This window comes from Mus pahari, chromosome 6 (assembly GCF_900095145.1).
Source record: "Mus pahari chromosome 6, PAHARI_EIJ_v1.1, whole genome shotgun sequence".
Classification (NCBI taxonomy): domain Eukaryota; kingdom Metazoa; phylum Chordata; class Mammalia; order Rodentia; family Muridae; genus Mus; species Mus pahari.
The window spans coordinates 53,099,114-53,114,149 of NC_034595.1; the positions used below are offsets into that span (position 1 = coordinate 53,099,114).

The window sequence follows — 15,036 nt, forward strand, 5'->3', positions numbered from 1 at the left end:
GAGAGAGAGAGACAGAGAGAGACAGAGACAGAGAGAGAGAGAGAGAGAGAGAGAGAGAGAGAGAGAGAGAGAGAAGAATGGAAAAGAGAAACCTTCCAATCCATATGGTACTCCTGTAAATGTTACCTATGAATCTAAAGATCAAGAACATGCAATGGCTAGGTTTGTACAAGAGATAGAAAGTAGCCCGGAACCACCCTTACCCATCTTGCTTGTTGTTTCTTAGGCTGCTGACATCAATTTCAGAGTCTGGTTGATTGTGAGATAATGAATCAGGGCTTCCTCAGTGACTGCTGGATCATTTGGCTTCTTATTTAACTCTGTCATTTAGATGTTTGAATTTCACTTTTCTTGTTTTCTTTCTCTTTGTTTCCTCCAGAATCTTAAGGACTATTTTGAATGTAGCTTGAGTAAATCCTACAGTTCTTCCAGTTACACCCTCGGGATTGACCTCTGGAGAGGCAGAAGGTGCTGTTCAGGAAACTTACAGCTGCCACCATTGTCCCAGAGACAGAGTGAAAGGGCAAGGACCCCCGAGGGAGATGGCATTTCCAGGCCAACCACTCTACCTTTGACAACACTTCCCAGCATTGCTATAACAACTGTGAGCCAGGAGTGGTGAGTAGGCTCAGAAGCCAATGCCAGTTCTAAATCTTATCTTGTAATTACTTCAAATACAATTGTGTTGTCAAAACAGCAGTCAGTGTCTGCAGACCAGACCAGACTGTTGACTTCTGGAGAACTTGTTTCCCTTGGGTAGCAGGGTGAAACCTTTTAAACCATGGCAAGAATATCTGCTCCTTAAGAGGGGAAGGAGTGTGCCTTACATAGAGCCCACTGAGGAGAGAATGGGATGCATTTGCAGTACTGCCAAGCATAAAGCAAACTCACACTCTATGATCTATTGGCTTCACGAAGAATCTACTCAGTGTGTGTGTTGATACCTTCTAATTCAGAAGAGCAGAACTGTATTTCAGAATGCCCCTGGATAATCCTTAAATGGTTCTGTTGCTCTGCTCTGCACATACCCCTGGCTTTTAAAAGTACAACCCTAGCTTACAGATCTCAGGATTTATTTTGGTATAAAACACTCCATTATAAATCAAAACAGGAGAGCTGTGCTATGCGAGCTGGGGTGAGAGCTCGGTCAGTAAAGTGCTTACACTCTCAAGCTTCAGGCATTGAATATGATCCCCAGGATTCCCAGGTAAAGAAAGTGCTCTGCGTGGTAGCATGCTCCTGCAATCTTGGCACCGGGATAGGCAGGGACAGGGAGACCTGCGGAGTTATTGGGCCAGTCATCCTAGCCTAACTGTGAGTTACATGAGATACTCTTAACTCAGAGGTGTTGAAAAATGTCCAGAGGACGACATCAGACATGGTCTTCTGCCTCCCCGGGTATTCCATATATGTGTACCTGCATACACACAAATACACACTCACACACACCCACATGCAGTAAAAGATAGAGAACTTTGTTAAGATTGGCTGTTTTACTGTATTTGTGAAAGTGGCTATTTCAAACTTGTGTTGAAATGATAACCAAGAAAATAGAATCCTAGAGCTCTGGAGAAAACTGTGCCATGATTCCCTTCAGATCCATGTTTCAGTACGACTTAGTCATTAATCCTTTTTATTTCAAGTCTTTTTCAATAATGAATTGTTTATATAAAATGAAGAGTTTCCTTAAAATAAAAAAATGTACTAATTTATATAACTTAAAATTATAATAATTTGCTACTTTAAAAACCACTTTAAAAATAACTTATTATGGAGAAAGGCTGACTACAACCAATTATTGCAGGACTTCATTCTAACAAATCATTAAATTCGGTGACTTCTTATAGTGTGGATTTACCCTCATTGCATGCCAAGGCATCTTTGGTCAGGATTTAATCTACTAAGAATCAGATTCTTAAAACTTCAGGCATCACAACTGGCAGTGTGAAAATGTTCACCAAAACAAGCTGTGTGTGGTGGAAAATGCACTCTGACAGTGTAGGGAATCCTGTTTAAACTTGTAGAGTCGCTGGGTTCCATCTCCTTCTCACCTGAGTTACATCACAAGCACCACTGTGCTAACTGTTCATTCGGAACTATAGGGGACAAGTGTCCCCATAGTTTTCTTGATCTCACAACTCAGGCAATTAATTGTGTTTGTGCTATTGCATAACTTAAGATTTAGAATCTTAAAGCTTGCCAGATTTACGTTTCAACAATGTGACAAGTTGTACCTGTTGTTACCTACTAAAATGCTCCCATGTCAGTCAACTAAGATGTATTTCCTGAGATATCCAGTTTCCTTTCATCATCCCAGAGTCTTCCTCAGAAACCCCCAAGGTCATCTACTACCTGCAGATGACTAGCTCTGGCAAGTGGTGATATATATATATAGTTTAAATAACAGAATGAATAAAATGTACCACATAAAATATGTTTAACTCAGGAAATTCCAACAACTGTAGAACTGCCTTTTTCTTAGACGTATCAAATTTTTACTCTTAGATTGGGGAATGCTTACTTATCTCCCCAAGTTCAATAGTTTTGTTTGTACCAACAAAAAGAGATATAATACATACCACATAGGCTATTGAAAGGATTCCATTGGTTACTCAATATGACACTTAGTTTAGGAAAAAAGTATTTTTTAGGTAGCCAGCAAAGTTTAGTTTCTGTACCCTTAATCATTGTTTAATAAAACCTTTTGAAAAGTAGAAACCACATGTGGTTTAAATGTGAAATATCTCCTGTAGACTGATGTGTCTGAACACTCAGTCCCAGGTTGGTAGTGCTGTTTACAAAGGCTGTGGGATATTTGGGAGTTATATCCTGGCTGGGGGACATATGTGGCTGGGGTCAGGCCTTGCTGTTCTGCAGCCCAGTGCCTCTTCCTGCAGATTATGTGCTCCCTAGATTCAGATGTGCATAATGTGCTCCCTAGATACAGATGTGCATTGAGTGCTTCCTAGATACAGATGTGCATTATGTGCTTCCTAGATACAGATGTGCATTATGTACTTCATAGATACATATGTACATTATGTGCTCCCTAGATATAGATGTGCATAATGTGCTCCCTAGATACAGATGTGCATTTTGTGCTTCCTAGATACAGATGTGCATTATGTGCTTCCTAGATACAGATGTACGTTATGTGCTCCCTAGATACAGATGTGCATTATGTGTTCCCTAGATACAGATGTGCATTATGTGCTTCTTAGATACAGATGTACATTATGTACTTCCTAGATACAGATGTGCAATATGTGCATCCTAACTGCAGATGTAATGCAATGTGACAAGGTGCCTCGTGATTCTGCCACCACTTCCCACTTATAGGATGGTTGCATCCTTATTGCCAGCTTCCATAAATAACAGAGACATATTTATTTATGAATTCTTAGGCTTTATAGCTTAGGCTTGCTCCCAACTAGCTCATATGATTTAATAACCAGTTTATACTAATCCATCTTTGCCATGTGGCTCACTACCTCTAATTTGGTCCCTATACATCCTACTTCCTCTGTGTCTGGCTGGGAAATACCCAGCACCTGATTCTTTCCTAGAGTTCCCATCTCTGTGTGGACATCCCACCTTTTCTCTCCTGCCCTGCTATAGGCCATCAGTTCTTTGTTAAACCAATCAGAAGGTTTAATCAGAAGAGACAAATGTTTACAAAACATGGAGACAGGTGATGCTTCATAGAAATAACAATAGCAAAGTCCTGGGCAGTATTCAGATCTCTGCTGGTACAGAAGTCAACATTTGAATAATGCAAAGACCAATTTTACATAGTGCATGAGAAGATTATTCTAAGACATCTTTCTTGAATTCTAAGTCAGAAGGAGCCCTTCCTCCCTTACAGTATTTCTTTTTAACTATCTGGTCATAATGGAACAAGTAGCTAGTACAGAAAACCAGTACCAAGAATTGGGGCTGTTGCTATGGTAACTCTGATTACTTGATCTTCAAGATGAATGCAGAAAGCTTAGAAATGTGGGCCGGCAAAGCTCTGGAACACTGTAAGCATAACTTCATGGGTCACTCTGGTAGAGTTTTAGAGGGACAGAGTCCCTAGAGAAATGCAGACAGTGAAGGTCCATCCCAAGAGGCTGCAGAGGGAAAAAGATCCTACAGGAAAAGGGGAATAGACTATAGGGCCATTACATCCTATTAAATTCTGGCAAAGAATCCGGCTGCGTTCTGAGAAGCTGAGTGAGGCTAAACTCAAAGTAATGGACTTTATGCAGGGTTGAGGCACCGTGACCCCTTCTCTGACTGCTCTGGCATGTCCAGGAGTGCTGTTCTCGTTCAGCTCACATAATGGTGAGACTTTATTGGTGTAGGCTTCTCACACCGGACAAAAGGCAACGGAGGAAACATTGGGGCATGAGAGGTGACCTTCCCAGGAAAGATTACACCAATTTATTGTGGCATGCCAAATGGTCTGCCCTGAAAACATAGATGTGAGAAACATTAACAGACTGTGCAGGTTATACTTAGGAATATATTTATATATACATAAAAACATATATGATTGCAATAACAGTTAAGAGGTCGTGAATTTGAACAAGAGTGGGAAAGGGTATATTGGAAGGTTGGAGGGAGGACAGGGAAGGGAGAAAGGCTGTATTTATATTATAAACTCAAAAATAAAAAAATAAGTAAGTGAAAATAATGGCCTAACAAATTTGTTGGAGAACTGATGACATTTTAAGGCAGGATATTCAGGCTGTGTGAATGTTACTGTTGAATGCCCCTCTGATCTAGAGCAAAAGAAAGTAATGGAGGGAACACAAAGATATTCAAATGTGCCTCTCTGAAGGCAAAGGCATGAATTCAAAGTTGTAGAAAAGCCAGCTGAGAAAGCAGCTGTAGTTGTTAAAGGGATTAGCACCACTGAAAAGAAACCAATGTGTTTTATAATGAGGCAATAGGATAAATGCCTTAAAGGCAAGACCCTGCCCACTCAAGAGAATGTACCACAGACTTGCCCACAGGACAGTCTTCTGGGGCCATTTTCTCAGTTGAGGTTCTCTCTTCCCAAATGACCCTAACTTGTGTCAAGTTGATAGAAACTACCCAGGACAGAATTGCTTGGATTTTCAGAAGAGACTTAACTTTTGAACTATATTAGGACTGCTAAAACCTATGGAAACTTTGAAGTTGAAAATGAATGCATTTTGCAGCCTATAAATCCAGGGGCATAATATTCCAGTCTGAATGTGAAATGCACCCTTATGCGTCTTTGAACAGTTGGTCCCAAGTTGGTGACACTGTTTGGGAAGGTTGTATAACTTTTAAGAAGTGCAGGCTCACTGGAAGAAGTGGGTCGCTGGGGCAGGAGCTGGAGTGTTTTTTGTATGGTCCCACTTTCGATTCAGTCTGAGCTTCCTGACTGCAGATACAGTGTGGTCAGTCACCCTCAGTTCCTACCCACCATCATGCCTTCTCTGCCATGATTTTCTCTCTCATTTCTTAAACCATAAGCCACAACAGGCCCATCACCCTTAAATTATTTCCTGTTGGGTATTTTTCTCACAGCAACGAGAAAATAACCAACACACTGCCTCAAGTATCAGTAGTTTATGCTGGGGTCAGTGGTATCAGGATAAGTGGAACTGAAAATGATAAAATGTTTGTTTTCCATAGTCACCTAATGCATGTTACTGGGCAGTGATGGCACATGCCTTTAATCTCAGCACTTGGGAGGCAGAGGCAGGTGGATTTCTGAGTTCGAGGCCAGCTTGGTCTACAAAGTGAGTTCCAGGAGAGCCAGAGCTACACAGAGAAACCCTGTCTCGAAAAAACAAAAACAAACAAACAAATGAAAAAAGAAGTAGCCACTAATGCATGTTACTAATTCATTTATAACATGTAAATTTTCTTTTAATTATCTACTTTATAAAGTATAAGAAAATGCAATCACTATCTTTAAATTTACTTTTAAATTTAAGCAAATAAAAGCATTTGCATGCATCCTTTGAAAATGAGTCTATTGCGATATTGATAGTTGACTGCTGGAATTGCTGGTAAAGGATCTTGATTAGAGGCCTTGATTAGAAGCAAGTCAGTAAGGCTGCAGCTAGCATCACTGCCACTGAGCTGATGAAAATTCACTGGGTACAGAAGGCAGCCTAGGCTCATGTGAGACAAATAATTGTACTTACCTCTCAGTGTACCGAGAATATGGCATCAATCCCAATGTCTGGACCAGCTGTCAGCTAGTATTTGTCATAAAGTGCCAGGCAGTAAATATTTTCAGTGTTGAGTTTCAAGGTCTGTTATAACTATTCAACACTGCTGCTGTTTTGTCAAAGTAGCCGCAGACAACCATTCGTAAATGAGCAAGTGTGTTGTGTTTCAATAAATCTGTGTTTACAGAAATAGGCGGTGGCATAGATCAGCTTGCCAGTCAGTTTGCTGATGCCTTTTCGGAACTAAGGATGGAGAGGACATGACTCCTGGTGCTATAATTACTTCAGCTATAATCCAAGGACAGAAAGTGACCTTGAATTCCTTACCAGGATGCTAAATCAGTCATAAAGATGGGCCAATGCATGTTATATAGAGTCAATGCCAGGGAATGAATAAAGATAAATATGAAAAATTAACTCACCTCTAACTCATCTGGATGAGAGCTTGGGGTGGCTGGCCAAAGATCTGGGATACAATGTGTTATTTATCATGGAGAAAGCCTGTGGTTTGGATGGGGAAAGTCCCTCATGGGCTCATGCGTGCGTTTGAACACGTGAGCTCAGCTGATGGTGCTCTTTGAGAAGGCTGTGGAACCTTTAGGAGAAGCCTTGCTGAAGGATATATGTAAATGAATTATATATTCTAGCTAGCCCATATAAAAGATACAAAAACCTGGGATTTTATTTGTAAGCTTAAGTCACGATTGGCCAGGATCCGAGCTGTTCTCACTTACATCCCAGCCATACATCCCTGACTGCTTGATGTTTGAGTCTCACCTGGGCTGATTCCATTACAGTAGCCTGTCCTCAGGATCCGCGCATGCCCACACGCTCATCATGATCCATCCCGCCACGTGCTGGCCTCCTCCTCTCTCCATCTCCTTTCTCCTCCTCTGTGGTTTTTCCTGAGACCCTCTCTTGATCCTCAAGTACCACCTTTCTCTACTGCCCAGTCACAGATTTTTTTTTTTTTTTTTTAGATGACAGACACAAGTTGACTGTACCTTTATTTTCATAGATTCTAGTCTTTTATTAACCTAACTTTAAATTGGGGAGCAAGGTTTACACAACAAAGGCCAGTGTTAAGTGAGAATTCTCTCATCTGGAGGGCAACTGGCTCTTGGGGTTCAGAACTTAGCATTCGTATATACGTAGTGCCAGACCAAACCCCAACAGAGAGGTCTCTCATGGGACGGACTGACTATGAGGCAGGTTGTGTAGCCTGGCCCCCCATTGCTTGCTCTTCTCTTTGTGCAGATGAAATATAGTTGCTCTGCTCCCTAACTCCCAGGCCAGCCTCACGATCCTGCTGCCATGCCTGTCCTACCATGATGAACTGTAGTTACAGTGGCCTCTGGAACTATTAGCCAAAATAAATGCTTCCCTCTTCTAAGTTGCTTTTGCTAAGGTATTACGTCACAGCAATGGAAAGGTAACTAATGCATCGTCAAGGTCCAGTTATAGAAGGTGACTTCTATCTTCTTGCCTTCTTTCTTTAAATGAACCAACAGTGAGGTGATAATTCCACTCTTCAGAATTGTGATCAGAGTTACAGACAATATTCATGTGTGTATAATGCAGCAGCTAGCAATTAATGACTATTTTGATGCCATTATTATTGTTGTATTTTTATATGTATATATGTTATGTATATCACTTATGTCATACACATATGTAAAATATAGATAGAATTACCACTGAGTTGCAGGAGGTGTTAGATCTGAGTTCCCCTCCACATCCTATGTAAATACAGAGGAAGTCTTACTTCTATTCAGCCAGGGTGAAACACTGCAGAGAAACCCTGCTCAGTGAAGGAATTAGAGAGCCGTCTTGTACTGTGCACAGCCAGTTTCTCCTTCCAGAAATCAAATACCAACAAATAAAGTATTCACCCTTTTTTTTTTTTTTTTTTTTTATTATTATTATTATTTTCTTTTTTTTTTTTTTTTTTTTTGGAAGGTACTATAGGCATTCTTGACTCCTGGAAGGTACAACATAAAGAAAGAGAGACAGTTCTTCTTTCAACTTCCCTAACCTTTAGCCCTCTCACCTTTCATTTAGCATCATAGCAGGAGTACAGTTGCTCCTCAGAAGAATTGCCAGGATTCCAGCAGGACAATCTTACTGCCAGGTCCATTAAGCCATTCTCAGAATCCACTCAATGCCCTTTTGGACATTCATAAAAAATTAAAAAAAAAATCAAAAGCATTTTTACTTCCTTGTAGGAGAAGTTGAAAGAAATTAAGGCTTTCTTATCATCTTATGTCTTTCCTTCTGTTAGTGGATCCTACCCCCAGCCCTAACCCCCTAACCCCTAATCCTCTAACCCTAACCCTGGCCCTAACCCCTAACCCTAACCCTACCTTTAACCCTTACCCTAACCCTAACCTTGCCATGGAACTATAGTTCCATCCCTTTCTTCCTTCTAGATTTTTTAAAAAATAAGTTAAATTAAAATGTTTTCTTTACCATCACTGAGTTCCTTAGGCTAGTCTTGGATTCACTCTGAAGCCCAGGCAGGCCTTGCACTCAGTCTTGTATTAGCCTCCCTGAGAAGCTATTGTTTCAGGCCTACATTCTATTCACTTCTTCCTCAGTGCAGGATGGAAACACACACTCTGACAGTTTCCATAGATTGTGTTCTTTCCTGTAGGTCCAACTACATGCCTCTTATCCATAACTGTTCATTTAACTCCAGTTTTAGCCATGCCAAAACCCTAACCAGTCAGCCATTAGTCTAAATATTAGTGTCTTGAGGACACTTCCAACAGTGGTTTTCAGAACTACTCAAGTGGTGCATTAACAATTCATTTTTAGCTTATACCCACATGCTGAGTTGATTTATCCACAAACAAATCTTAGGTTTTCTTTTCCCTCCTTTGTCAAGAGGAAACAAGAAAACACTCCACAAGTTTGTTGAAAGGTGTGAAATAAGGGGAAACAACTGCAATAGTGTCACATGGCAAGGGGTTTACAGGAATTATATTTGTTCAATTTCCTGATACCTTGCACACTGTTGGATTCTTTCTCAGTCATACAGCCTCCATGGTATGGTGGATTACTGCTGGAGTCAACCGGCTAGGATTTGGTGATTCTGGTAGAACCCGTGGTATGTTGGTAAGAGCTCTCTAATTACCTCTAAAAACATTACCCTGGTTTATATCTTTTGCTGAGCTCTCTGTTGTAAACGTTTCTACAGTGACTAATGCAAGCGGGAATGCTGTTAAGGGATGCTGAACTGCGGATAGATGTTCTGGTGAGGACTGTCTCCTGCACAGCACTATGCCAACGGAGTGATGTGATACAGATGTCAGAGCTTTGAGATGGAGCCCTAACGATGTAAATTTTTGTTGCCACTGTAGCACCATAAGCAACAATCTTGCACCTTTCTGGGCTCCACTTAACTCTAACATTTCTTTATATTATCTGACCCATGGATCATTTTGATAACCTCTTCAAAATCTATGCAGCTTCTCAAGTTTAAAAAAGAACCTACCAAATATCATGCTCATTTTCAGTTTGGAGGGACAATTAATTACTAATATTGTACTTTGGAAAAGATATTTCAGGATGCCCATGTTACTTCAAATATTCTATATCTATGAAAGCCCTGGCTATCTCTTTATTTTGTTTCATTTGGTACAATTAACATGTCATTCTCAATATAGTGGACCAGTGTGATGTTCTGCAGAGTGTCCAAGTCAATCAAGGCTGTTCTGCTAGTGTTATGGCAGATGCAGGAGAATTAGCATAGCCTCGGGGAATGAGGGTGAATATCCATTGCTATCTGTCCCTGTGATTGGGACTCAATCTCCTTTCTAATAAGAAAAAAAGAGGAAAAAAATGGTCAGTGTTCAGTGGCGACATGTTGGTGGACAAGAATGGATTAATCTCTCATAAATCACATGTGGTAGAGCAGCATTAACTGAAATGACAGATTAGTTAGGGTAATTTCTCCCCATCCCTCCCTCCATCTAGCTTTGTCTTCTTCCCTTCTTCTGTTCCTTCATTCTTTTCTTTCTCTCCCTCCCTCCTTATCACAGTGCAGCCCACACTAGGACATCCATCCCTTCCTTCAATCTTCAGTTCTTCCCTTATTTCTCCTCTCTCTCTCTCTCTCTCTCTCTCTCTCTCTCTCTCTCTCTCTCTCTCTCTCTGTTTGTGTGTGTGTGTCTTTCTTTCTGTCTGTCTCTGTCTCCCCCCCCTTTCTTTCCAGCATTGGGGATTGAACCTAATGTCTTATGCATGGAAGTCAAATGCTCTATTATATCTCCTAACTAATGTATTGCAATATTCCATGGCCTGCCCTCTTTTATCAGAGTAGTGTGTTAAATAGGATTATACTGGGGACCAGCAGCCCTTTGGTACTTTAACTATACTCTCTATATGTTTAGATATGTTTAAATACACCAGTGCTTATTATTGTTTCATAGTATCTATGTAGTGACATGTTGTGTAGGTTTATAGCCTAGGAACAGGCTGGAGCATATGGATTATGTACACAATAGGATATACCATTCAGATTTTTAGTCTGGAACTGCATATTATGAAGCTTCCCATATACCTTGTTCCTAAAGAATAAATATTATATGGACCATTCCCGTAAATGTTGTGGCTTGATAATTGCTGATTAAAAACGTCCTCTGTGTTACAGTCACCCTGGCCCTCTCTCTTCAGTGGGGGTGTGTTATCTTCTGGCCTCTACTCATTACAGTCATCCTGGCCCTCTCTCTTCAGTGGGGTGTGTTATCTTCTGGCCTCTACTGTTTACAGACTATTGCCATAATCTTCTGCCTGTCATTTATGCCCAGACTTTTGAGTGGCACAAATCTTCCTCCAGCTTCACTGTTTTAATAAAGGTACTGACTTCTGTGCCTCCTTGGGAATACAGGCAATTAGAGGGTTTTCTGTCTTACAGAATGGGTCCTTCTTACATGCATGCTTCTTGGAGACTTTAAAGCTTTTCCAGAGTACATTATTTGTATAGCGATCCTGGCATCTCTACGTGCATGCCTTTCCTTTGCCCACGTTTTCAAAAGCCATGCCAATAAGCTGTTATATCTCCTCTCCCGAGATTCTAAATCCTGTGTCATTGGGATGTTTCGGTGCAGTGAAAACATGCCAAAATATCTCTTTTCGTTCCACTCCCTCTTGGTCTGGCTTTCCTCAGAAATTACTACAAACTCCCAAGGGTAGATTGTTATGCATTCTTGAAGTCGGAAACCTTATAGATGTATCATTTCCCTTTTGCTTAAGCTTAAGCTGACCTAGCATCTCCAGAGTCAGGTTGTATTGATATTTAACCATAGTTATGAGTCATAAGAGGAGATGACGTAAATCCCGAAAAGAGCAAGAAATGTTATCCAAGCTACTTGTCTCACTTGAACCCATGCAACACTGTGTGTGTGTGTGTGTGTGTGTGTGTGTTTAACTCTATCTTTTACTAAATAGGAGCTCACTACTTTTTTATGCTCATAGGACTCAAAGCAACCTCAGGGTTCTAGCTTTGTAACTGTGTCTTCACAGACATCCCATCCAATGAAAAGATCTCCTTCTCTACCATCGACCAAGGATTGTATACCACACCTGTTCAAACTGAGATTTGGGCTTCCTGAAGCCCTGCTCATAATAGAGTACTATCCCTTCTCTAGGTATGGTTGCCATCCACCTGGAGGAGAGGAAACTCCATTTAAATGCTAATAAGGATGTCCTCTCACTTGCTTTAATTTCTTGATTAATAGCTTGAACATGTCATTATTTCTTACTCTACAGTGCTTAGTAACCACCAGCCAATCCCTCCATTTTAGTTGTTATTTTTTTCATGTCTCTGCAGCAATCAGGTTATCTTTCCAGTTATTGCATCCCCTCCCTCTAGCATCTCTTCTCAGGGAAAGGCAGAAGTATGTCCAGCTAGGACTCTGCTTGTCACCACTAGAAACAGGCTTCTTACTGTCAACTAACTTGGAACTGGTCAAACTCCAGACCCTCCACCATTAAAGTCAACATCCTTGGAAGATTTTCTGAGGCCAGGTGTCTTTGACAGGGTTCTCCTGAGAAGAATCCAAGACAGGGATAATTTTTTTAGAGCAGTAGTTCTCAACCTGTGGGTCACAACTCCTTTCAGGGCTCAAATGACCCTTTTACAGCAGTCACCTAAGACCATTGAAAAAAACACATTTACATTATAATTCATAACAGTAGCAAAGTTACAATTATGAAGTAGCCACAGCATAATTGTATGGCTAGGTATCCCCACAGCATGAGGAACTGTGTTAAAGGGTCACCATGAGGAAGGTCGAGAACCACTGTTTTAGCAGGTTTCTATGGGTGGTTTCTTGGCCAGTTTGATGGTGACCCAGCCCAACTAGAATGTTGGTTCTATGGAAAGGGAAAGCAGAAAGCAGATTGGGGCAGTGGGAAAATATAAAACCAGAGTGCAGTAAAGACTGTCTTCACTGTGGCCCCACAATATAAAAGACAGATTGCATGACAGAGCTAGTCCCACCTGGAACAAAGCCTTGTATAAGCCATGCTAGCAGGGTTGTCAGCAGAGTCAGCCCTGGTTAGGGAAGGGAGGTATGGCATCCCAGACAGCTAGTAGGCCATGTCTCTGGAATGGAGGTGGTATATTTTCCCTCCTTACCACTCACAGCAAATAGGAGCTAGTGGTAACACCAGCTAAGGAGATGTGGGTAGAGATACTTTCAGCATCTATTCCAACAGTGCATAGCTAGTATGAACTGCAAGGATCAGCAAGTTGTTAGAGTTATTCTGAATCCTAGAGGAGAAATTAATTCATTGGAGCTTGTTGAAAATCCCAAGTGACACCAGGACAACCAAAATCCCCTCCAGGGTTCTTGGTCTCATTAACAAACACAAACAGACACGGGCTTGGATGGAGACTCGGGGACAATTTTATTAGAGTTTAAATGAAAAGATTGCAGGACAGGGAAATTGCAAGTCTTCACAACTGCCCAGAGAAGGGGGGACGGGGAGAGGAGACAACATCTATGCTGTCAGGCTGTAGTCCTGAACAGCCATCACATGGCAGGGAGTTGGGGCTTTAGAGAAAGTGCGAGGAAACCCAAGGTACCAGAAGAAATAGACAGGGTACAGCTGACATCCGAAAGAAAGAGATGGAAAAGGGAGAATGAGAAAGAACAGGTTGCAGCTTTGTTTTATTAGGACTCAAAAACAAGGTCAGCTTCAGATGAACCTCAAGGGCTGCTAGACATGGGGAGACTGTGGTAGAGACTGGGAATCTGGGAAGGAAAATGGTAGTTCCTATTTAAAGGAATAATTATTCAACCTATTTCTTTAGCAGGCTTCATGTAAATGCTGCTTCCTTATGGGTAGTTCCTTGGTCAGTCTGATGGTGGCCCAGCCCAAATAGAATGTTGGGTCTCCGCCCAGACTTAATGGGTCTTTATTTCTGTTCCAGCTCTAGTCTGAGCAGGAAGTTTGGGTTTACTCTCCCTCCATTTCACTGGAGCTCTTAGTATCAAATCCTTCATGCTCAACCACCATCTGGGATGAGCATGCTCACTCATCATCAGGGATGAGGGACCCTCCTGCCAATGAGACTTTGCATCTCTCAGTCTGCTGTCGATTCATACGGTCTCTAGGTTGACAGTGTTACTCCCCTCTGTTAATTTTGTTTTCTCCTTTTGGAATAGCGTCCTGGCAGGAAAAAAAAAATTACACAGTGCCTCTTTTCTAATATGCATTGTTTCTGAAAGAGGAACAGTTGGAAAGGAAAGAGAAGGGGTGACCCAAAAGAAACATTGAATGTAAGACTTTGGTTTCCTAGTTTTCTTACTTTGCATTTAGGAATTAGGAAGTTATGATCTAGAGAAAAAGGACTACCTTGGCTCAGGGTTTCAGTGTTGTCTGGAAATATGTCATTGCCTCTAAAACTGATGTTACAATGAAATGAGACACATGCTAGTGTCCATATACTCTGGGCACACTGCTCCATAAACACATGAAGAGTGGTGGTGCATGCTGAACTGTTAACACTGTAAAACAAGCCCAAGTATTTTTCCATCACTTTTGAGGCATCTGGGTTTCTTTGAGGGAACCTCCTCCTCTTTCACCTTATACTCTACACCCCTTGCCCAACTCCTTGCTTTAACCCGAGACTCTTCCTCCTATTTGCAATAGAATGATCTTCTCATTTTCTCCTTCCTGGCTATTAAATTAATACCCAGAATGCTAAACTTGGGTTCAATCCCAGTGTGAAGATACAAATCTGAATGCTATAAGGACTAGCAACAGAGGGGCAGTTTAACTCTGAGGGGAAATGATGGAAGACATGTGTAGGCTTCTTTCTGACCTACCAAAAATCTCTTTCCTCTAAGAAACTTCTTGCAGTCATAGGTCAGGATTCCTGAAGTACTGTCTTCCAGGTCAGTGCATTAAAAGCATTAGGGAAGTTGTTAAAAATGAACATCTTGGGGCTGGAGAAATGAGACAGTGGTTAAGGACAGAGGATATGAGCATGGATTGCATTTCTAGCACCCATGTGGTGGCTAACAACTATCTATAACTCCAGTACCAGGAGATCCAACACCCTCTTATGGCCTCTGTGAGCACATCACACACACACACACACACACACACACACACACACACGCACACATAGTGCACATAAATACATACAGTCAAAATACCCATGCACACACTTGAAAAAAAAGAAAGTGACTGGTTATGTCTCATACCTAAGATTTACAGTCAGAGTAAATGCCCATTGTCTTAGGTGGGGTTTTACTGCTGTGAACAGATTCCATGACCAAAAAACTCTTATAAAGATAACATTTAATTGGGGCTGGCTTACAAG

The 15,036-nt window shown here is 41.3% G+C and overlaps 1 protein-coding gene across 1 annotated transcript in view; it reads left to right on the forward strand.

The window, feature by feature from the left end:
• Pde4b (phosphodiesterase 4B) overlaps window positions 1-15,036 on the forward strand; it is a 524,127-nt gene that overhangs the window by 99,507 nt on the left and 409,584 nt on the right. The window contains exon 3 of the mRNA XM_021199490.2: window positions 380-618. Within this exon, the coding sequence (XP_021055149.1) occupies window positions 380-618 (239 nt within the window). The remainder of the gene's footprint in view (window positions 1-379; window positions 619-15,036) is intronic.